A 25163-nucleotide genomic window follows, 5' to 3' on the forward strand; every position below is an offset into this window, starting at 1 on the left:
TCCTTACATCTCTGTACAGCAAATATCATACATAAATACTAAGCAAGTTTGGTATTAATTTTATTCTATTTTCTGTATAACTTTAAGTACATAAAGGTTCATTTCCGCAGGCCTCAGGAAATGGGTAGAAATCACAGGACAATCTCTCTTCCCACCAAAAAAAAGTTGCATATTTTGGTAAAGTGTTTGTCCTAGAGGAAAAACTGAAATTTACATTAGCAATGCTGTGCAAGATTTTTACACAAGACCTAAAACCAGCCTGCAATGGAGATTTTAGTCCTCTGTTCAGATGCCCAGACAGAAGGAAGCCAAAAGCTGTTGAGCATGACAGGGCAAAGGAAGCAATAAAGATGGATGATGGGCACCCAGCATGGAAGGAGAAAGAGAAGCCAGATTCCTGGGAAATGGTGTGGTTTTCCTTTTTTTTCTCTTTTTAAGTCATCTCTGTAGGAAGGTGCTGGGCAGAAGCCCCAGAGAGAGGAAGGGTCCAAGACTCCTTTAGCTGGCCTGGGTGCAGGGCACCACCACAGCAGCTAACACAGGACAACCTACTATCTCAGGTTCAGGCAGATGCAGGATGGAATGCAGAAGAAAAGGAATGCTTACAGGAAATCATTTTGCTTGGAATGCTAGATGGCCAAGCTTCAGCCTTTGGTCCTGTGCAAACCCTTGCCTCACTGGTCAATAGTGAAAATTAGTTTAAGTTAGAAGAACCAACTAGGATCACACCAGCTTCTGCTACCTTCACGCTCATTGTTAGAAAAAGATTAACTTGTGTGAACATTGTGATCTGTTAATTCCTGGGGGCTGCTTTATCCTTCCCCAAAGACTACTTGTTGGTCAAATAACCCCAAAGGCTGAAAGCTAAAACACACCTGTCCTGATGTGCAGTTCCTGAAGAATGGACTGGCTGTAATGGTTGAGCTGATACGGAAAAGCTGCATCTTCCTGCAGAAGATCGAAGACCTGCTATCCCACCCCAAATCTCAGCCTGAGGTATATTTCAGTGAAGGCAGGTAGCTATGCTTCTCAAAGCAGAGAAGCAGTTTAAGAGCAGAAAGGTAGAGGAAATCTAAAAAAGAACCATCTTGATACAGATTTATCCCACGGTGTGAGGGAGAGGGCAAAGAACCCAGTGGCACTTCGCTTATCCAGCAATTTCTGTCACTGTGGTGACCAACTTCCGCCCATTCCATACGGTCTTGAACTGCTCAGGGACTGGGAACTCATTCTGCAAATAAAGAAACAACAGGTTTTGTCCCAAGCTAGGCAATACCCTGGGGTTAGTTAAATCTTAACTTTCTCCCAATGCTTGCTTGAACTACACTCTGAGAGCAAGTAGGATGTAATGAGAGAGAAACTGAATCCACCTGAGAAAGCAAGGCTGTGGAACTGGCAGCACCACATCTTCTAGACCACCTCCCCCACTGCTGACAGTGGAGGAGCAGCGCAGTGTAGGAACGAGAGCAAAGGCTCCAAAGCTAGACAGATGTAGGTTTGAGTCTGTTTCTTACTGTTCACTGATCAGTGACCTTGCAGACTGTTAAACCTACGAGGCGTAGGTGGGAATGTGTATGGCTTCATGGCACCAGCCCAACAGGGTGCTGTGATTCAATCCCATTCCTTTTTGACTACCCTGAGCATCTGCTCTGCCCAAGAAAGGCAGAAACCACCCTCCTTTGGGGGTCTACTTCGTGGGACTACCTCACGTGTCTGTGTGCCTGAGGTGTGCACTGCTGGGCTGCTCCCACTTGGTGCAGAGTGTCCATCAGCTGCGTTGGAAGACTTCTCCTCCAACGCAACTCTTCATTCCCTTCTGATTTCAGATCGTACTACTAAAGAGACCAAGGAACTTACGAAGTCATCGCCTTCTGTAGGAATGAGGACATTCATCTCAGAAGATTTGGCACTGACTATCTCACAATCCAGTGAATTCTTGCTCAGGTAAACGTGGCAGCCATCTGTTTTGTTGATGGAAATGGTTGGCACTTTACCCATTACCTGCAGGGGAAACCAAGAGCACTGAGTCCCAGCAGGCAGGAGAACAAGTTAGCTGTGGGAAAAGCTTTCACTGTTTCACAGGATTACATCAAAAACTCACAGGTGTACAACAGATACTGGATACTAGGGGCGGGTGAGAATGGGTACTGGAAAGAGCTCCTGATAAGGGCCAACTCTTTTCCTGCCACATCCAAAGCAGCTCAGCTTACAGACTCTGTAGAGTCAGATTCCCACCACAGCAACATCTGTGGGTCGGCTGTGTCTCTTTCAATTAATTCCTCAGGGACTAATGGAAGGAGCCAAGATATCAAGTTACCTGAACTTTGACATCCCTACTATTGATTATCTCCACAATGCCCACCACGTCATCGAACACCAGACCGAGTTTCTTACAGTTATCTAGGAGAAGAAAGGGAGTGGGTCAACAGTATAACTTTAAAGGAAAGTACTCGATTTAAGAATTAAGAATTTAAGAATCTCTAGAAATAGGGTAGGTATGGTTCCAGCCCTCTCAAGCTCTGGGACAGAGCCTGCCTAGGTCAACAACAAGAACTCACCTACTGTAATGGAGTTAATTTTGCCCTTGATTTGCAATGTTGAGTTGACACACTTGAATATGTAAGCCACCTGTTTCAGCTCTGTGTCATCTATCACCAGGTTGGAAACATTCTCCTGATTTTCCTGTTAAAGACATACCCCTTTTAGGAATCTCATCATTAAGCACATGCCACCCCAAAACACAGACTATGCCAAACTTTCATTCTTGCAATCTAAGCCAGAACCCTGGACTCATTTGGCTGTGCTCCGTTTAACCGCTTTGTCCCCACTCTTTGTTCCCCTAGTCCTGGCATTTTTAACTCACCACTCTCCACTTCTTGCCCTCCAGTTCAAGTAGAGCTGGCTCCTTCTTTGTGACTGGTTTGGGGGAAGGACTGACTCCTGGTTTAGATGCAGAGAATGGTTTGGGGCCACTTCGTACTGGAGCACTCTGAGCCTTCAAGGCAGGGTTCTTGTGAGTCTTCAAGTCATCAGATACATGTTTCAGGGCTGTAAGAACAACAGCTGCCTTGTTCCTGTCCTTCATACCAGGGCTTTGGGCTGAGGCAATAACCAACTTCTGCTATTTAAAAGAAGTTAAACTGATCCTTAAGAAAAAATTCAAAGCCCAAAACCAGAGCCTTTGAGATGTTCTCTCACACACAGCTTTGGAGAAGCACTTTTATAATTTTTCTTCTACCTCAAGATTAAATTATAAAGTTCCACTTAAAAAAAAAAAAAAGTGGAATGTGTGTGTATGGGGGGATGTGTATGTAAAAAGATCTAGAAAGACACATACTAAGTATCAGTATATACTCACAAAATACATATGTAGTTTTTAAAGCAACAGAGGAAGAAAAAGTAGTATGTGATAATAAAGAAAATTTGGTAAAAGGAAAAAAACCTCACCACAGCTAACCTATGACCCCCAATCAGTGTTAGCATTTGAAACTCCCCTTCCAATAATTTTTCTATTCATAGTTGTTTTTTACTTAGATATAAGCATGCACACTGTTAAGAAATTTGGTTTAACCAATTAACACAATAAAAATTTTCTCAAGTTAACCTATAGTTTCTAACAATATTTTTTGGGGAGCTTCCCTGGTGGCGCAGTGGTTAAGAATCCTCCTGCCAATGCAGGGGACATGGTTTCGAGCCCTGGTCCAGGAAGATCCCACATGCCATGGAGCAACTAAGCCCGTGCGCCACAACTACTGAGTCAGCACTCTAGAGCCCCTGCGCCACAACTACTGAGCCCAGATGCCACAACCACTGAAGCCCACGCGTCTAGAGCCCATGCTCCGCAACAAGAGAAGCCACCACAATGAGAAGCCCGTGCACCGCAACGAAGAGTAGCCCCCACTCGCCCCAACTAGAGGAAGCCTGAGTGCAACGAAGACTCAACACAGACAAAAATAAGTAAATAAATAAATTTAATAAATAAATAAAAATATCTTTTTTTTTAAGGAAAAACATTCCATAATCACCCTCAACAGGCTGACACATGCCTTGCTTGTGGACACGGCCCAATCTATATAACCAATACTGGCGTTTTAGCTCCACCACTCCTAAACACTGCATGGTTCACTGCAGAAAAAGATTTAATGGCTGCATAGTATTGCGTCAAGAGGAACATACCACAGTTAACCATTTCTCTTACAGTGGGATATACAGGTTGTTACACCATTTTTAGATACTATGAATAACAATGTATAAAACTTGTTCTTTCAGTGTTTTTATAGGTAGATTCCTAGGAGACTGCTGTATAATTTAGACTTCCACCTACTGTGTATAAGGGCGTCTAGTTTCTCTACACCAACATCAGGTCATTCTTACGCAAATTTTTCATATGACTAACATACACCCTCTGAGGACGTGAACCACCTCCTCCACGATGACCTCCTGAAGAGACCGCATGGTAACTTGGAAAAAGCTCTGGGGAAAACTGCCGGCACCATGTCTTGGCACAACAGGGTAGGTACTCTGTATATGCCCCTTAATATTAAATCACTTTCCTCTGGGGAGAGAGATTCCCCCAACTATAATGATCCATTGAGCCAGCTCTGCTATCCCTTTAGGCAACCTGAAGGAATGTGACACCCCAAATGAATCTCCCATATACAAACCACGGTTCTGGTTTCCAGACTGTCAGGTCTCTAGTTGGTAAGTTCTTGCCAAAACAACTTATTTACCAACTATTCTTGCCAAAGCATTCACTTACCATGTGTGATGCTCTCCCCCTGGTTAATCTGTGCAAACAGTGCTGAGCGTGAAGCAGACTCATCTGAGCCTGGACTGGTGGGGACTGGGGGGGGAGGTGGGCCTGGTGGAGGGGGAGGAGGACCCGATCCAGCAGAGGGTCCCGATGGCAATCCACTCAGTTCTTTTGCCACAGGCCCCTGGAACAGTAAGTGTAGGTAACACAGTCAGCCTCTCTTCCCCTCTGTACCATCCCCAATAGGGCCCTGCATGTGTCCAAGATACATGGGGTACCCACTGTGGCCCTTGATGCAATAATTAATGCTCCCTACCCACACCCAACTTGGCTTTATTCTTTCTCACCCTTTCCCAAGGATCCAACGCAACTCCATTTTTCAACTTTCACATTTTTCCATTGGCCTCTACCTAATTCCAGCTCTGAACCTATAGTTCTAAACACTTACTTAGTGTGTCACTGGTACCTCAGACTCACAAAGTCCAAGACTGATTTCAGCATCACACCCATGTCTCTATTTCAGTGAGAGATATTATCATCCAAGCCTGACCATTCAATCTTCTTTGAGTCTTCCAACCCCCTCAATCTCATTAAATCCGTTTATTGCCATGGTTGTATGTCATTCCTTTTTGTACCAGCCCCTAGTGCCATGAGCACTTCCACAGTCTGAGCATAAGCCCTTACCCCTAACCTATATACTAAGACTCTTTTAAGGACAAATAGCATCATTATCACTCTCTTGCTCAAATACCTCTGTTACTTATCACCTATTATAAAGTCTAAAAGTCTCAACTACCTTCCTTTCCAGCCTTTCCTCCTAAATATGTGACTGTCTCTCCTTATTGAAGCCAGATGACCAATCTCTACATTTACTCTGCATTTACTTAGTTTAAGCTTTGCTGTTTACTAGTATTCCCATTTCTCCCACTTCTGTCCTATACCTGAAAAGTCTGAGTATACCTCTTCAAAGTACAGTCTCTCCCAGTGAGAATCATTCTTCTCTTCTTCATACTCTGTAGTGTGTACCTTTATTATAGCACTTAGCTTGGTGATTTGTAGTGGGGTTTCGTATCTTTAGTTTTAAGCTTCTTGAGGGTTGGCACAGTATGACTCATTCATCTATCTCTCCTCCAGCCCAATCACTGTCCCTGACCCATGTTTACTGACGCTGAATAGAACTGACTATTCCTTCTCTGACTCTTGCTTCCTTTACTCTTTTTTCCCCCTTTCCTTCTCTCCTTTTTCTTTCTGCCCTCCACTGAGAAGACTAACATTCCTTCTTAGACCTTGGTAGTGCTAATAAAGTCTAAGAAACCTGTAGATCCAGTCGTGGAGGGATGAAGGGAGGGGAGGAGCACTCACCGTTTTGCTCCAGGCCAGTCCAGTGGTATGGAACTCCTTAATGTAAGCCTGCAGCTCTGTCCATATACTCAAGTAGGCTTTGACCCAGTCCACATGCTTCTTATCCCTAGGGGAATTACAGAAGAACTCATCACAGGCAGTCAGGGTACATTACAATAGTGATTCCGGATTCCCCTCCTATCTGTGAACTCACATTCTCTTGCCTGTGGCGTTTCTTTCTATCGTAACTGAGCTTTCCTTCTTTTTTTGAACCTATTCTCTTACCCTAATTAGACCAAAGTCCATATGGATAGGGACTCCAGATTATATCTTTCTATCTCTTAGAGCAGTATTCCTCAAACTTTTTTTAAAAGTAGCAAAACCACTATTTCAAAGTAGACCTTAGGCAGAACCTGATATACAAAACTGATAAAAGCGGACATTCCGTGCATGAAGCCATGGTAGAGAGGTCTCTCGAGCATCACTGTGGATCTCTAGAACTCCAAGAGACTCAACTGCCTCATAGCACAATGCCTTATGTCAAAAATATGCCCTCCTCCTAAGAAATTAAAAATAAAAACTTCCATTAGGAGGAAATAATCAGTATTAAATTATAGAAACAGCATTGCATTATAGTTCAAGTCTCCTCTCTCTCTCTCTTTTTTTAATTTAAAAAAAATTTTTTTGGCTGCGTTTGGTTCTTCGTTGCTGAGAGTGGGCTATCTCTAGTAGCGGCGAGTGGGAGGCTACTCTTCGTTGCGGTGCGTGGGCTTATCGCAGTGGCTTTTCTTGTTGCAGAGCGCGAGCTCTAGGCATGTGGGCTTCAGTAGTTGTGGCAAGCAGGCTCAGTAGTTGTGGCTCGAGGGCTCTAGAGCGCAGGCTCAGTAGTTGTGGCGCATGGACTTAGCTGCTCTGTGGTATGTGGGGTCTTCCCCGACCAGGGATCAAACCTGTGTCCCCTGCATTGGCAGGTGGATTCTTAACCACTGTGCCACCAGGGAAGTCCTCCTCTCTTCTTATACATTATTAGCTGGAAGAGTTTATGATTGTTTAGCATAAAGCCTAATTTCCTCAACTGTAAACTGCAGAGTATACAGTGGAGTATAATGAAAACATTGTGATGCTTAATCCCAGGTTACTGGAAGGATCAAGGAGCGGCCTGGTGTTCTGGGACATTTTTCACCCACATGAAGGCTTATTCCTTCACAGATGTTGGTTAACTGATGATGGACGGAAGAAAGGAAGGGTTTGGAGAGTTATGCAGCTAAGTAATAGCTGCCTGCAGTGACTCCAGCTCAAAACCAGCAATGGAGAAGTAGGCACTGGTGGACTCGTGTGGTTGGACGTACAGTTACTCCCCTTGTGCAATATCTGCAGTGGTCAGGCAGCCTTCATCTCACTTTACCTGACCACGTGAATAGTCAGGGTCATTTTCTAGTAAATCTTACTGAATCTTTTGCAACTGGGCCAGTTAGAAGTTTTCAACAAAGGAACAAAATCTTGACCACACAGGCAAATAAAAGGGCATTAGTCCATTTTACCTCCTAAACCTGGAAGGGTAAGGATGAGAAGACTCAAAAGTCCTCTACAAACCCTGGAGAAAAAGCAGAAGAGGAAACAGAAACACTTCCTGCGTGCAAATACAGCTTCTATGAGCCAATATCTATCAAACTTTCCAAAAAGCAGCCCTGAGATAAGAGAACCAACACAGCAGCCAAAGGCAGTCTAAACTTAACCCAAAGCACTACTCCAGCAAGTAACCAGCTGGGTTTGTCCTTTACCCCTTGAGGACAGGCTGGACTTACACATCTTTGTACTCCTTGAGGACTCGGTTTGTATAAAACATGGCAGCATCATTCATTTCCTTCACATAGGGACCGGGCTTGGGAGCCTAGAAAAAGAGAAGCTGTCAGTGACTTGGGGCCTCTCCAGCCCTATCTCCTTGTCTCTTTCAATCTGTCCCTTCCCTTCCATGGAAGCTGTGCTGCTCACCATAGCCACCCAGCCCAGGGCCTGGATACTTTCGCTGACACCTGACAGGTGATTGAACAACTTGCTGCCTCGGTTCTTCTCCCGAAATGTTATCACTTCTTGGATCTGTTCAGAGATGGGTGCCAACAAATCGGAAAGCTTATTCTAGAAAAAGATGCAAGAAAAGACTGAGGTTAGTGTATTTTTATTGAAGGCTTTGTTTATGTTGCTCAACTCTGATCCTCAAGGCAAGAATTCTTCACGAACTACAACAAGCATGCAAATAAACTCTGTATTTATCTTGCAAAGATTCACATGGCTACAATACTGCTCATCATCTCACTCTCCTTAGACAGTTCTAACTCCCCAGGCTGGATTTTGTGGCTCTTCATGATCAGGACCCATACTCCAGCTGTACCACAAAATTCTACCATTTCTGCCACTTGCCTCTTTTCTGTCCCACTAACAGGAGACACTAGTTCATTTCTGGGCTCCTCTCTTTCCATCTATCTGTGTGCTCCTCTGCGTCATGAGGAACAGCACTCCCACCAACCACACCGGCCTCCTACAGCATCTATTGTCAGCATAACCCATTCTGGCACCTTATCACACAACAGCACAATTTATTAATGGACCCATGTAAACATGCTTTTCTTTGTCATTGATTCTTCAAAGACAAGGGCTTTGTCTTAGCCCTCTTTTATAATCCGTATAGCCCTCAACATGTTGCTAGCCATATAGAAGCTGCTGAGAAGAGATCTATTGAATCAAATGTAATTAGAGGGCTTGGCACTTGAGCAGACAGCTTAGCAAAATGGATGAATCTTGTGTTTCTGTGTTTTCATCCTTCATGCGAAGCTTGGTTTCCTGAACATCTTATTTCTCAGATCTTAGCATGAGAACAGTCTAAAGCAGGCGTCGGCAAACTTTCTGTAAAGAGCCAGACTGTAAATATTTCAGGCTTTGCAGGCCATACGGTCTCTGTTGCTATTTTTCAACTCTGCCGTTGTAGTGCACAAAACAGCAACAGACAATACTTAAAAGAATGGACATGGCTGTGTTCCAAAAAAAACTTCATTTAAAATAGGTGGCAGGCCAGATTTGGCCTGCAAACTACAGTCTGCCAATCCTCAATCTAAAGCAAGGGAAAGATAATAATGTCTCAGCTGCCTGATTTGTTGTGGAAAGTGTGGGCTTGGAAAACAGGTTTAGACAAAATGCTTTAACTATTCGAGACAGATTAAAAATTAGAGTCTAACATATTTAACATTATCTTATGCTATTTTTACACTATTTAGGCATGCCAAGGGTTCACAGGTTTTAATACAGCATTAGTAAGAAGACTTATTGTATTAGCCTTCTGCCTAGGAAAGCCAAATGCAAAAAGAAGAAATGAAACAAAACTAAAATGTTTGGCTCTGAGAAAAATCTAAATTTTCTCTAATTTATTTTCATACTTGTGGCAGCATAAAATCTTGAGGTAGGAATAAAGTTAAAGAGAGATGCCTAACCACTGAAGGGTGAGGGGAGAAGCAGTACTTTAGGAGTTTTAGGATCTCCCCAGCAGCCTTACTTAAGCCCACCCATAGTGGAGCAAGAGAACCACTCTCTAGGTCCCAGAGGGCATAAGGGACAATATGATGAACTTGGGCTAAGAATGTCTATTGAGAGAAGCAGCAAAGTCCCAGGGATAACTACAGTCCTAAGTAAAATGACAGAAAAAAAGCTATTAGAGCCTAATAAATATATACTGAATGGCACATTCCCACAGTGGCGCTTAAAATCTGACTCTCCCTCTGGGACTTGGTGTGAACATACGTGAGCCTAGTAGGTCTATCTTAGTATGTTGTGATAGCTTAGCAGAAAGCTCTCAACCTGTCCTGTGCATCAAACCAACTAGTAATGAACTTACACCTGCTGGCTGCTGGCATTGAGAGGCTGTAACCAAGAGCGCTCGCTCCAACTTCAGACCCGTGTGGACCATCTCCGCCTGAAAAGGAGAGGAAAGGAGAAGAATCAGCTATCAATGACACTTTACAGCTGGAGAGGTCCTGGTAAGAATAACCTGAAACCTCCGCTTCCATGTACTCTGGTAGCAACCCAGGCACTTCATGTTGATTTCTTCACGTACTCCTGATTCTTGGGACTGATGGCAGACTAATATATCAATGTTCCTGCTGGAACTAATCAGGGATATAATCCAGAGTTGGAAACGAAGATAACTGGGGCGAGCTTTCGATGAAGTCAAGTCAGCAACTGAACATGCAGTGTGATATGAAGTGCACTGAAAATCCCTCTTACCTCTCCTCACCTCCCCCGCCCTCCCAAATCTGTTCTCAAGAACTAGAGGTAAGAGTTAAAGCAAAAGCCTAAATTTATGCCTCAGATTCTCAAGGTATTTACTCCTTTGTGTTAAAGCTATTTTTCAAATGTTGGACCATGACCTACCACAGATAATTAAATCAACTTTGTGACCCCATAACCTGCACTTCATTAAGTGAAGGAGAATAGAACAATGAGTGCAATACATCAACTGGAAATTATTTCAAAAAAAAAAAAAAGTGCAACACAAGTAGCATAATGTGAAACTTATATCTTAGTTACAAATATGCATTTCTTTCTTTCTTTCTTTCTTTCTTTTTATGGCTGCGCCGTGCAGCATGCAAGATCTTAGTTCTCCAACCAGGGATCGAACTCATGCCCCCTGCAGTGGAAGTGTAGCGTCTTAACCACTGGACCACCAGGGAAGTCCCACAAATATGTATTTCTTACTGAAGGTCATGACCAAGGGTTTAAGAAACATGAGGCTATAAGCACTACAAATATAAAAATTCATATTGAAATCATACATTTTTTTCTGGATTTGTATTTTTAAAATATAAAAGTAAAATATATATATATATAAGTGATACGTTTTAAAACCTTTTCAAATGTGACCTACTGTATAAAGTAAAAATGCAAGCCCCACACTCCTACCTAAGTCCCAGTCCCACTCTCTAGAGTTAACACCATTGCCAACAGATGGTATATAAGAGGCTCCAAATAGCTCTTCCAAAGATCAAGCAACCAGTTTTGCTGATGGGTCAGGAAGATCCTAAACATGGTTCTTGCTGACAAAGGATCACTTAGAAGACTAGCAGGAGGACTCTGGGTCTCAGAGAGAGAAAGACAGAGTAGGGGTGGGGGTGACAACATGGGGAGCAGCACATGAAGGGAGGTTGGTGGAGAGGCACCTGTCATTGCCTACTTCACATTCTTACTGTGGGCTAAGTGTGAAAATAACTCACATTAGCATAGCTTTAGCATAAGTACCATGCTTAGTTTTATAAATGCTAAGTCATGATGACGACTCCTTTGAATAAGCCACCCCAGGCTTGGTTATATAACACACTGGGATCAGACTGATAGCATGTTCTCACTACAAAGATGAACCAAGCCACATTTTATGCACCAAGCAAACTATCTGTATAAAAGAAGTCCATGCGGAATATGTGATAAAAGCAGGGAGCCTGGAAAAACCTGAGGAAATGTTCCAGTGCGTGGACTGAGTTCCTCAGTGCAGGTAGAAGAGAAGGAGCCAGGAGCCTCTCAAGGGGCTCTTCAACCAAGGATGAGTAGGATCTGAAGAAAGCCACCAGTCCTTAAAAGAGGGAAAAAAGGGCCAAACCTCCTTACATGCTTCTGCACATCTCCCCCAATCTCTTTACTGATCTTGAGGTACTCTGCCACAGGACCGGCCAAGAGTGAGTCAAATGCTTGCACATATGGAGTCGTTCCTGCTGAAGACAGACACACCACGAAGAATTGGTCACACATCAGAAAGAGGATTTGTTAAAGGCACTTCCACTTGAAAGCAGAGAGGCAAGGTAACACAGTAAACAGAAGGCTGGAGCATGAGTCAGGAGCCTGGGTTCTAGCTCCAGAACCACCATTAACTTCTTGTGCGACCCTGGCTAAGTCCCCTTTTCTTGCCGAGCTTAATTTTCTTTGTCAATAGAATGAAAATAAACAAAATGATCCCCCTCAAAAGGAATCCCCCTCAAAGTTCCTTTTAGCTCTAACATTCTGATTCAATTGGGCATGTGCAAAATGGCCAATTTGCCAATCGTTTGGAGAGAGGAAATTTAATATCACTTGTCATTTGACTTATACTAGAGTCATTTTGCTAAAGAAAGAACAGGAAATATCACACAAGCAGGAAGTTCTCGTGTTAAAATAACTTAACCACAGGCCTCCCTGCACAAGTCACTTCCTCCCCTATCTGTTCACAGCAATACGAATTATAGGCAATGAACTTTCTAGATTAAACATTTTAGGTAGTTAGCTCCAAAGGAAGGAATATACTGTGACAGAAGAATTTCTGGCCAGGACACAAAGTATTCACCACTCAAGGTATTCTGCTGGCTTGTATGCTGCTTACCTTTTGCAGCACTGTCTGCATACCCACAGTGCATGTCAGAGGCCTGGGAGACTGCCTCCAGGCGGCCCACCGCTCTCTCCAACCTTTCTACCAGATTTTGCATGTCAGCCATAATGTAGCACCTGCTGAAACAGATCAAATGTCATTTGTTGTTTTAATATTACATAGAACCTAGGGAGAAAAGAAAAAAAGAATGCCCTGGGAGCGAAGAGAATGCCAATTCTGAGAAACAGAATCATTTCACAGTAGAATAAGATGGAAGATAGTCTAGCATATTTGCAAAATCATAGAGACTTCATTAAGCAAAAGAACTACCCAGGAAACAGTGTTAACTGAAAGCAAATGCTTACTCATTCAAATACTTACTGAATATTTACTATGATATCACCAAATAAATATTTGTATAAGAATTTAGAATTTACAAAGTACAGTCTCATATATTATCTCAGTTTAAGCCTCTCAACAACTATTTAGGAATGGAAAGATAATTACTATACTCTCAGAGATAGGAAACAATTTCAGTGAAGTTAAATGACTTGCCTATAGTCTCACAGTTAGCTGGTAGGGAAGCCAGTCCTCAAATTCAAGCCTTCTGGCTCTAAGTTCTGTGTTTTTTCCTACAACATCCTGCTGCCTACATATGGAATGCCCATAATCAAGATGAATAGGGTATTTATCCTGCCCCCAATAACTTACAGTCTAATAGAGGAGACTTTACATGTGCACTAACAACCATAAAACAAATAGAAAAAAAAAAGTAAGGTGACATAAGTTGCAGAGAGAATAACACAGGATTTCAGAGAGGGGAAGAATATATCAGCTGGAAGGATCAGATAAGGCTATTATGGCAAAGCTTCCAATTGAACCAGGCTTCAAATGAGGGTGGGTAGGATCTGGACATGCAGCAGGGAAGGAGAACAGACACACCCAGAGAGCTTGTTACAGATCTTTCACAAGTACCAACTTATCTGAACTAGCCTCATTCAATGTCTAATATCCTAAAGAAAGTAAGCTCCAAAACAGAAGGGACCTTCTCTGGTTTGTTTCCTAAACAAGCTTTATCCTCTACCATCTAGACCACTACCTGGCAGGTAGAAGGTGTTCAATAAATATTTTAGAAGTTAATGAACCTGAAGTATAGTATCCCAGAACTCCAGAGAGACAAGGGTTCTGAAAGTTACCCACAAATATACATAAATGAGTTTAATGTTATCAATATACATTGACATAAAGTGCTTTAGACTATAGGTGATCTCATCAAAATCAGTCAGTGTAATCACAATCAAAGACTTGACTTGGAGAGATTCCATTTCAAAGCATGAATTTATTCAGGCAACTGAAGCCGAATGAACTCAACTCCCTTGAAGCCACCTAAAATGACCATAGCGATTATAATTCCCTCAAAGACAGCTACATGACAGAATATCTCATTTAACACACATTGTCTTCCCCGTGGAAGAGAGAAGCAACTCAAAAGATAAACTAAGGAAGACAATATCATCCCTGTCCATTCTTTTCCATGTACAGGCTCTGATCTCTCAGAGCCCAGTGATTTGCCAGAGAATGTTGTTTAAAAAAGAATCAAGGAAAAAAATAAGAATGCGAACCAAATAAACCTTTCCATTCGCCAGCCTGAAGAGGTAACAGAAGCCTCCAAATATGTACTCTACTCAAAATGGAACAGACTATGGAGCAGACTAGAAGCATCCAATATATTCTCCCTTATGTTATGGCACAATCACCCAAATATCCAAACTGTTGCCCTGTTCATTCTGGGTACTATCCAGGGACACACACATATAATCCACCACACTCTGTAAATCCCAGGGGAAAAGGCAGTGACTGCAATAAACTCCCAAGCTACCTTGCATTAATAAATACCACCCACTCTGTTATAAAACATGTTCGTTCGGACATAATGGATACTATAAGTTGCAGCCAGTGTGAACATGGTAACACAGTACAAGCATCTCTAAAGGCTGCCAGGGTTCGTGAATAGTTACCAATCTGAAAAGCTTAATAATACAGCTTCATGGATTTTGGTTCCTTCTTTTCCATCTTTTACTTGTACTTTAAGCTTTCAATGCTAAACAAGCTATGGTTCTGCTGTTTAATTTAAGCAGAATGAGAAAAGACAAAACAGCTATCATTATAGCTAATCTCATTCCACCACTAATAGGAGAACAGTTCCTAGTTTTTTGTTTTTGGTGGGGCTGGAGTGAAATTTGAGATGTTATGGGAAAGAATGTCTAGAATTGAAGGACCAAAAGACACAGCTTGTCTTATTCTTTATGTATGCGTATTCGTTCTTTAGGTGGTCATGTCCACTCCAAAGCTGTCAACTATCATTATTGCGTTACTATCCAGTCCACTTGCTGAGTGATACCACCACAACCACCTATAGACTAACAACTCCCAGAGCAGTGTATCCAGCTCAGGCCATCCTTCTGGGATTCAGAATTTTAGATCCAGCTTCCACCTAGACATATCTACCTGGATGTCCCAAAGGACATCTGAAATGTCCAAAACAGAACTCATCATTTTCCCTAGCACTGCTCCCACAGACTCACTGTCTCAGTAATCCAGCATTACCAGCAATCAAGATAGTAACCTGGAAACTGTTAAGCAGTACAGTATAGTTAGTGGTTAAGAGTGTTGTTCTTTGGAGAAGTCAGAGAGACTGGGAGTTTGAATAGTGGTACTCACTGGCTCTGTGTCTGAGTGTTACCAAACTTTCTCAACCTCAGCTTCCTTATTTGTAAAACAGGGACAACAATATAAAATCCAGAGGGCTGCAGTGAGAATAAAAGAGGAAATACATGTGGAAGTGACTGGTTCGCTCAGTCCTGAAAAATGGTTAGGATTCCATAAACGTTAACTAAATGATCTTCTTACTAATCTCATCAGTCATCAAAATCCATAGGCTCTATCTTGCGTATCATAAATAGATGCCCCATGGGCTTCCCTGGCGGCGCAGTGGTTGAGAATCCGCCTGCCGATGCAGGAGACACGGGTTCGTGCCCTGGTCCGGGAAGATCCCACATGCCGCGGAGCAACTAAGCCCGTGAGCCATGGCCGCTGGGCCTGCGCGTCCGGAGCCTGTGCTCCGCAACGGGAGAGGCCACAACAGTGAGAGGCCCGCATACCGCAAAAAAAAAATAAAAATAAAAATAAATAGATGCCCCTTGTCTTCATCCTGATTGATAAAAATTTGGTCATCATGACTTTGCCTAGATCACTGCAATAACCTCTTCACTAGTCTCCTCTAATTCCAGTTACACACCCTCTTTATCCATTCTCCTTATTACCACAGTGATTCAGAGTGAAGTCCAAGCAAGGGTTTCCATAATCTGGCCCTGCCTTATTTCCTACCACTCTGCCAGTTTTCTCTCCTGCCACACCTTTCCTCAACATTCTACAGCAACCCAGAACTACCTGCATTTTCCAGAAAGAGTTATGCTTTCTCTCTTTTGAGCCTTTACAGTGCTATCCACTCTGCTTGGTTGCTTTCCCTTCCCAACCTGTTCATTTTCTCATAACTCCTACTGCCTTTTTCAGATTCAGCTAAGGTGTCACCTCCTCTAGGAAGCTTTTCCAGTTTGGTATGTTTTCCCTTCTCAATCTGCCCCCTCTCCAGAATTCCTACTGTCCATTCAGTCTCAGCCAAGGTATCACCTCCCCAAGAAGCATTTCCAATATGTACTCCCACATATCATTGTGTACTTATCTCTACCACACTTTAACACACTGGTTTAAAATCATTTAATAGTCAACAGGCAATCAGTCACCCTACAGAAGAGACCATGTCTTAGAGCCTTTGTAATTCCAGTACTATAAACATGGTAGGCACTATAAATACAATAGGTTAGTAAAGGTCCTTGGGAAAAATAAATACATTAAGTGCCTTTACCCCCTCTCCCCTCAAGGCCTGGTTATCTCCTCTCTGTGTCAAATCTGGGGAGAAGTGTGGGGGGAGGGGTTTCCCTTTCTTTAAAAAAACATTTTTTTTTGCCTGTTTGTAGGCTCTAACAAACATTCCCATCTTTCAAATAAATGCTGCCTTCTTGGGCACAAATTAAATTGATATAGAGATCTTCAAACCAAGTGCCATAAGGCAGATAACCTTGTTTATTAGATGATATAATATTAATTAAAAACAGAACTCCCTTAGAGTTGTAGGTGCTTTATATCATCAAACTGCTGCGTCTTTTGAGACTTAAAATAATTCTGTGATGTATGTTATAAAGATACTGATCCCCATCTTTAGAATGAAGAAACTGACAGAAGTTAAAAAGCTTGCTAGATAGCAAACAACCGGTGGGGAGAGAACCTAGCCTTCAGCACAAATTTTCTGAGGCTCTTTTAAGCAATTAAGTGACTAACGGCTTCATCACAGCATCCAGCCCCAGCTGTCTGCTGAGCACAGCACTGTGGGTTCAAGGTCTCTTTATGGTGTCTTTAGTTTAGGCACATTATTAGCAGCTTTCAATTCCTCTGCCCTCAATTTCCTCTATGGAGGCCAATATTTTTTCACATTCAGTACAGACGACACATGTTTGGAAAGCAAATATTTAAAATAAGGTTTTTCCCAAGAATACAGAATTGCCAGGGCAGAAAACTAAAGCTCTACCTAATCTTGCTCCCTGCCATTTCTGACTGACAGTAGCCAAGAACTATAGGCAATCCTCTGTAAATGAAGGTACAGATTCCCAACTATTTAAGCATTCATCATAAAAGCTTCAGAAGGAGAGGCAGTCCTAATTACCCAAGGCTAAATAAAACTTGGATTCAGGAGACCAAGGTTTGAGTCCCAATTCTGCCATGTATTAACTGTGTAAGTTTAGGACAGTCATTTAATGGACCCTCACCTAGCACACAGATGTAAGGATCAAAGGAGTTGGTTTTATAGATGAGTAGTTACTTTGGGAGCCTTAAAATGCAGTTCAAATGTAAAATGTTATCGCTGCATACCATGTACTAGAATACAGGCTCCAGAAACATGGCAATTTATCCATTCTCCCCACCCCTGCTCCCCCAGCTGCCCCCACCCCCAAAACCTGCAGCACCTAGAACAGCCTGGCACACAGAAGACACTCATAACATGAAAGTCCTTAGCATTGTGACAGCTACTGAAGAAACAGAAGACCCGCTGTCTCTGCCTTCTAGAAGCTTTCACTCTTATTGGGAAGGGCAACGCAAATGAAATGCCAGTGGACTAAATACTGAAGACTATATTTTTTAAAGTTCTGTTAGAGATTAACTAATTTCATTTGGATTGGGAAAAGTTAAAGTTACCAACTAATACAGTGGAGCTTTTTCTTTGCAGAATGTTGTATGGTCCTGAATTATATAGTATAAATGACTACATGCTTGGAGAAGAAATCAATGAGGACTAAAGGTAGTCTCAGGAGGTTTCAGGAGGGACGTGGGACATTCTGACAGAAAAAGTAAAAGAAAAAAGGGAAGACATTCCAGAGCAATCAAAAGCAAAGAGAGACCAAGAAGGCTATGTACAGAAAGTAAGAGAAGGTTAGCCCACATAGTCTCATGGGAAATAAGCAAGCTGGGCTAGGTTATGGAGGGCACTGAAACCTGGGCAGTATTTGAATTTGATGTTGTGATAAATGTGAAGCCATTCAAGGGTTTTGAGAGAAGGAATAATATGATGAAAGCAAAATTTTTACAAGTACTGTCTGATAGAATGGGTTTGGGGAGAAAAAAGGGAAGATATTAGGGTCTAGGTTAGGTTGAAAGTTGCTCAACTAGCTGCAAAATAAAAAAGGGGTACTGCAAAAAATATTTTTGGTATTGCAAAGGAAAAAAAACAATCACTTTTAGGCCGCTAAGTGACCGGCACCTGAATTAACAGTAAAATAGTTTTTCTACCCTGAGGGAGTCTAGCAGGAGCAACAAAGCTACCTTCCACTGAATCACTGGCTCTCAGAATCAGGAGGGAGTCTAGAAAGCACCATCTGATGACAGAACAGACCTTTCAACATTCTCAGCAATTAGTCAGGTAGCCTCTATTCAAACACCTTCAGTTTGGAGAACCCAAGACTTCTGGAGGCAGCCCATTCCATTCACACAGCTCAAAGTATTTAAAAGTTCTTCCTTATATGGAGGCAAAACCAGTCTCCCTGCAACTTCCACCCACTGATCTTGGTTCTGCCCTTGGAGGTCACACAAAACAACTGAGCATTAAACACAGAACAAGTATTAATTGTGTGGTACTGACTACTGAGTTACAGTAGCATTCAGAGAAGGGAGTCAAAGATGACTCCAGAGTTGCAAATCCAGGGGAGTAAGAGAATGATGACACTATAGGAAAAAACAGGTTTCTGGCACACTCTAGCTAAGGCAAGAAGATGAGGTCAGTTTCGGATACACAGTTTGAACAGAAGATGAAGCTTCCAAGTGGGAATGTCCAGTAAATAGTTAGAAATGAGCTTGGGGAAGGATCAAGGCTAGCGATCAATGTTTACAAAGTCATCAGCAAGGAAACATCATAAAGTCATGAGACTGCATAGGCTTTTGGAGGGATATCATGCAGAGCGAAAAGAAACCAGGAGCTTGATTCTCCAGCAATTTCTTTTGTGGTCTGAAACCAAGCAAAATCAGAAACTGTCAGTGATTCCTACTGAAGCTGCTTCATATTCTCATCATTCTAACAATCCAAGCAACCCAATTCCTTCTGCCTGTGTCATTCAGAAGTAAATGGAACCAGGTTACTCCTGCAGTTCTTGCCTCTCCTCACCAGGCAATTAAGGCAGTGGAATGAATTTCTACTCATAAGAAGTTGCTACGCTTAAAATGTTTTCTACTTTGTCAGGTAGTTGTTCCTCTAAGTCATACCCTTAAGTAAAATCGAAAAGAAAGCAACTACACAAGTCACCCTGTATGCTACGGTAGCCTAACTGATCTGCTCCAAAATGCTTCTGTTGGCCTTTGCTTTGTAATTCTGTTCCCTAGATGTTATCCTAAGAAAATAATACTAACATGAGAAAACTGATAGGCATGAAGATGTTCAATGCTGTGTTAGCTTAGACTTCTAGTTACAGGGGAAGAGCTAAATGCACTGTGGAAAAAGACCTGAAAAAGAGCACAAAATTTACAGTATTTGTCACATTCGAGCGATGGCGTTTTAGACAATTTCCCCATTTTCCAAAATTTTTTAAACATAGTAATATAATTTCTTTATAATAGAAGACAACAAAACAAAACAGCTCCACTTGGATATCTCTCCTAAGCTACCACTAAACTATAAGGCATTAGTTCTACTCCTAACAATATAGAAATTCTCATCACTAGACTCTAACATGTTACAGAGCAAAACCTACACATGCTAATAGGATACTTACAAGTTGGCTGATTTAACCCAGAAACCAAAGAACAGACACCACTTTGCCCCAGTAAGATGCCATCTAAATCTAACCCAAATCAGGAGCCACTGTTCTTCCCCAAGCATTTGGTTTCTCTGATGAAACCAATGACATTTAGTGCCTGAGTCACTGCCACCTGAGGTTTAGATTAAAACAGAAAGAAAGGCCTGTCTCCTGCAGAGGCAAAGAATTCTACCCAATATCAGCACTTGTCTCCTGACCATTAAACATGGTCCTCTATCTAAAATTCCAGGAGTGAGTAAAGCTAGTAATAGTGTACAAGCTGAAGTCAGACTTGAGAACTAGCTGTTTCTATGCTCTATTTGTTTCAATGCAAATAGATAACTTCGTGTGGTCAAGGGTTCCCCTCTCTCTCACATTCAAGCATTCAGCAGGCATCTTTTATATTGTATAAGGAAAAACTGCATTGGTTGATTTCAACTGGTAGTTGCTGTAAACAGAACAGCGTTTCCCATTCTCATGCATAAAGATAGATTCAAGGATGCCATTTGTCCCTAGTCATGATTCAGCTACAGCTAGAGATACAAAAAGATCTGCGACTGTAAGTCTATAATTAACTTACGTGTAGGAATTTTAATGACCTCTGGAGGGAAAAAAAATTAAAAATAAAACAAAAAAGCAAGCTCACTTCTTCCATTAAACATTTCAACTATAACTACTTTCGAGCAGAAGAGAAAAATTTGATACAACAGGTCTGGTAATACAAGGCAAACAAAGCTGCACTGTAGCTGAGGAGTATTTTTAGAGTTGGTGGTTTTTATTAGGTTTACATGATGGTATATCAAGAACAAATAGTTTCATGGTGAATGCTAGAGCTGCATTAATTTAAGGATGATGAAACTACAGTTGACCCTTGAAAAACACGGGGGTACGGGCACTGGTCCTCAGTGCAGTGGGAAATCCTCCAATAACTTTACAGCCAGCCCTCCATATCTGCCTGTACAAGTGGACCTGCGCAGTTCAAATCCATGTTGTTCAAGGGTCAACTGTATAACAATTTTATCAGTCAAAATAAATCTTGAGGGCTTCCCTGGTGGCACAGTGGTTGAGAGTCCGCCTAACGATGCAGGGGACACGGGTTTGTGCCCTGGTCCGGGAAGATCCCACATGCCGCAGAGGAGCTAGGCCCGTGAGCCATGGCCACTGAGCCTGTGCGTCCGGAGCCTGTGCTCCACAACGGGAGAGGCCACAGCAGTGAGAGGCCCGTGTACCGCCAAAAAAAAAAAAAAATCTTGAGTAACAACATCATAAACTACATCCAATGTAAAATAAATGATAATCCCTATCCACTAAACCAAGCTGTCTAAATGCAGGCAAAGAAAACAGGAATTTATATAGCCTCAGTATAGGGGAAATATAAATCTGCTGACTTGAGCTGTCAACTAACACCAACCTCATTTCTAGTGAGTGCCTAAACAATGGTCTTTCTCTATTAAGATCACATCCTCTGAGGGAAAAAAAACACAAAAAGGCAAGTTCTTCAAGGCCCACCCAGAAACTCCTTGAATGAACAATAATTCTTGATGCCTCAGTGAAACCCATGATTTATTCCTTGCAAGGTACCCATCGTTTATCATGTGCCATACACTGCTAACCACGGCCATGGAGCCTGCCCTCAGAGAACTGAGTTGGAGAGATAAGACACTGCACAATCAGAGCTATGATACTTTCTCATGCATTGTTCTCAAGCAGGGGCAATTTTGTCCTCCAGGAGACATTTGGCAATGTCTGAAGACATTTTTGGTTGTCACAGTTGAGGGAGTGTCCCTGGCATCTAATGGGTAGAGGCCAGGGATACTGCTGAAATCCTACAATGCACAGGACAACCCCACAAAATGAAGAATCACCTGGCCCAAAATGTCAGTTATGCTGAGGTTGAGAAACCCTGTTCTAATGTAAAAATGAGCAAAAGGTAAGTGCAAGAGGTACAAATAAAATGCTGATGTAATAGTTTAGAACTTTCTAAATTAGAATGTCACTCTGTACCACCCAATGAAAACTAAGATGAGGGTCTGACTGTGGAGAACTCTGTAAATTGGACAATAGAGTTTAGACTTGATTCTCTGGGAAAATGAAGCCAGTGAAGGGTTAACAAGATGAAAATGGTTCTTTTTAAAAGAGTAGTCTGGTTATGGTAGAGAAGCTGAAGTATAGATACGAAAGCCAGTTTAGTAGAAAGTAAAGAAAGAAACTGATGAGGACAAGTCAAAGGAATAATCACTAGGAGTGGCTAAGATATAGCTTGAGGATACTCAGATTTCAAATCTCAGGATTAAATTTCAAACCAGAGGGTTCAACTTTCAATGACACTGCATTTGCTTGTTTAAGTAAAATGAATCTTTGACTCACCATACTAAACAGAAAACTGAAAGGAGGAAGTCACTTTTTAAAGGCTCAGTCCCTAGTTAAAAAAATAACTGCAACTAAACAAAGGTATATATAAGCAAGAAAAGGGGTGAAATAAAAGTTCATCCTTCAGGTTGGAAACAACATTTTACAAACTAAACAGCTAACCTCCTCAAAGCAAAAATATACTCACTGAATCTTAACAATACCACAGGTTGTACTTGACAAAGTACTTTCACAGTTACCATTTTATTTAAACTCCTCTGAACATAAATTATGTCCATCTGCTTGATGAACTATTTGTGGGGAAGAAAAAGGGGGGAAATTCCAACAGAAATTTCTTTATACTGGACAGCAGCAAGTCAAACAATTAGCAAAATACCAACCACAGAATAAATCCAAACGCATTCATACAAGGCATCAAAAGCCCTTCAAACCTGGCAGCACCTACCTTTTTTTCTGGTCTTATCTTCTCCTACAAACCCCAGGCTCCAGTACTTCCCTGAACAATATAAACCCTCTCCTGCCTCCACACCTTTCTCTAGTTGAGATACCTTATTAGACATCTTTGCTTAGATGTGCTGCAAACACCTCAAACTAAATATGTCCAAAATTCATTTTCTTTCCATGTCACCTCTCCAACTTGACCCTCCTCTCACAGTAACTATATTGATGAATGGTGCTACCCAGTTCCCTAAACCAGAAAACCAGACAATCATCCTAAGCTACTGCTATTTTTTCATTTCCATAAACAATCAGCCTTCAACTCTATGGATTCCATCTTTTTAATATTGCTCAAATTCGATCCTTCCTCTCCTTCCCATTCTCATTGTCTTCATGGTTCAAGCCATGTTCAAGCTTCCAAACACTGGTCTACTTCCCCATTATGTTCCTTCCCCCTTGACAGGCTGAACTAAAACATCAACCTGACCACAACATTTCCCTACATAAGAGCCTGCAAAGCCTCCCCACAGCTTTCAGGGTAAGCTCCAAATTCCTTAGCATGGTTTACAAGGGCCTTCATATGTGATCCACCCCCACCCACTTCCTTCACTTCTCTGAGCATTACTGGAATTCCAGTCATGGTCTTTCACATGTCCAGATTCCATGTCCTTGCACTGGACCCTCTGGCTGGAAATCCCTTTCCCAGATTCACCATACGGCTAAACAAATCCTGCAGGACTTAGCCTCCCACTTCCTCCCCAAAGCCTGGAAAGCTGGCTCAGGTATTCCTCCTCTCAAGAGCCCTGTGCTCACACACTATGACACTGTAAGCCACCCCTGATTTACTTGTCTGCCTCCTCCTCCACTCCATGAGAACTACTGTATTCTTAGTCACCAGGGCTAGGTGCCTCATTTAATGTGTGCCTCACCCGTATCAAGGGCTCAATAAATGGCTGGTGAATGATTAATGTGCTGGGCTGCCCCTGTTTTCACTTGAACAGGGATCCCTATAAAGAGCTTCAACTGACAGTTCTGATACTAGCTTCTGCTTTAAGTTTCTCATTGCTCTCTTCATTGAGCTCTTCATGCTTCGAAACTCATCTTAAACCCTGCTTCTGCAGAAGGGATCTTCCTGAGCCCCTCATTACATACTGCCAAAGCACCCTGTTCTTCTTTCCTAACATTCATCACATTTATAATTATTTGTTAAATTCCCTGCAAACACTGTCAGCTCCGTGAGGGCAGGGTCTACCTTGTTTTGTTTCTGCCTTCCCTGGATGTGGCAGAGTGCCTAACAAAGAATAGACACAATTTGTTACACTGAATTTAATCCTGTGAGGTGAGCAGAGATCTCCACTTAAAAGATGACAAAAATGAGGCTCAAACAAGTTAAACAAAGCGCCTATGGCTACCGATGCTTGGAAGTGGGACCAGACCAAAACTGAGCCAACTGGTTTCACGTCCAAAAGTATGCAACACCTTCAACAAAGTTAACTTGGCTTTTCAGGATCAGAGCTATAGACTAGGAGAAAGGGGAGGCTCTCTGATTGCAAACACAAAAACCCGATCCTCTCTTTTTAAAAAAACTGCCCAGGTGTGCCGAACAGGCTGCATTTTTAAAAAGTTCCACGCAGCGGTAGCCTTTAACCTGCAACTGCCCGCGAGATGATAGCTATTGGAAGACCACCCCAAGGTAGAGAAAGGTTCCTGGGAAATGAACGGGGGAAGGATCTGGGGCTGGTAATCTAAGGAGCTGAGGTCTATATTCCGATTGTTTCCGTCGCTCGCTGTAAGATCTTGGACCAGCCTCCTCTCTCCGGGGATCAGTTTACCCATCCAAGCAATGGGAGCGAGACCAGGGATAGAGAAGATTCTAAGGTCTCGGAGGTTCCTTTCAGTCAGAGCACCTTAGGAATCAGGCCTCCGCTGAGGCTGATGGCCAGAACCGCTAAGTCCAGCGGAAGGGGCCTCCCCAGGAGAGCCTGGCTCAGTTGGTCACCGCGGCCCCACCTCAAGAGACCGCGCCCAGGATCCCGGGTCGGCCTGAGGGCCCCGGCGCCGGCCGCCTCAGGGAGGCTCACCGCGTGCGCCTAGGCCAGAAGGGTCATTAACAACGCCAGGGGCCAGTGGGCCGCGGAGAGGACCATAGTCCCTACCCCGCCGCGCACACTCACCTCAGAGATCTGCCTCACCTCGGGACTGCGATCAGCCGCTCTCCACTTCCGGCAAGAACCGCCCAGCAATCTTCGCGCGACCCACTTCCGTGCCCTCACTGGGCGCGGCACCCCCACCGGAAATGAACCGCCGGCCGAAACGCCGGCCCAGAGGAGGGACCGGGGAGGAAGTCTGGCAGCTCCGCTCTTGACTCCGCCCCCTATTCGCCATGCCGGAGAGAGAGAATCCCCACTTGCCTGGGAAAAGAGTCCCGCCCCCAAGGCGGGAGCGAAGGGGGCGTGCCTAAGGCTAGCCGCTCCCTTCTATCAATTGC

At 42.9% G+C, this 25163-nt stretch overlaps 1 protein-coding gene across 9 annotated transcripts; it reads right to left on the minus strand.

Moving 5' to 3' along the window:
* Positions 1-43: 43 nt before the first annotated feature.
* Positions 44-25069, minus strand: CAP1 (cyclase associated actin cytoskeleton regulatory protein 1). Of its 9 annotated transcripts, none has more exons than XM_059044054.2 (13): positions 24850-25069; positions 12486-12607; positions 11741-11841; positions 9978-10055; positions 8087-8230; positions 7900-7985; positions 6116-6221; positions 4760-4937; positions 2864-3048; positions 2559-2682; positions 2318-2400; positions 1858-2001; positions 44-1231 (listed from the first exon to the last, which is right to left on the minus strand). In XM_059044054.2, the coding sequence occupies exons 2-13, from the start codon at positions 12595-12597 to the stop codon at positions 1148-1150; spliced, it is 1425 nt and encodes a 474-aa protein (XP_058900037.1). In that variant the 5' UTR covers positions 12598-12607; positions 24850-25069; the 3' UTR covers positions 44-1147. The 9 variants fall into 9 exon arrangements, with proteins under 9 accessions (XP_058900037.1, XP_066866764.1, XP_058900028.1 ...); XM_067010663.1 differs by having other exon boundaries at positions 24868-25054; XM_059044045.2 differs by having other exon boundaries at positions 11741-11844; positions 24868-24998.
* Positions 25070-25163: the final 94 nt, after the last annotated feature.

This window comes from Kogia breviceps, chromosome 1 (assembly GCF_026419965.1).
Source record: "Kogia breviceps isolate mKogBre1 chromosome 1, mKogBre1 haplotype 1, whole genome shotgun sequence".
Taxonomy (NCBI): domain Eukaryota; kingdom Metazoa; phylum Chordata; class Mammalia; order Artiodactyla; family Physeteridae; genus Kogia; species Kogia breviceps.

Coding starts and splice junctions, on each gene's coding strand:
- CAP1 (XM_059044045.2), bottom strand. CDS start 12,597: ATGGCTGACATGCAAAATCTGGTAGAAAGGTTGGAGAGAGCGGTGGGC. Junction 11,845..12,485: donor TGCAGACAGTGCTGCAAAAG/GTAAGCAGCATA, acceptor GTCTGTCTTCAG/CAGGAACGACTCCATATGTG. Junction 2,002..2,317: donor GTAGGGATGTCAAAGTTCAG/GTAACTTGATAT, acceptor TTTCCCCTGCAG/GTAATGGGTAAAGTGCCAAC.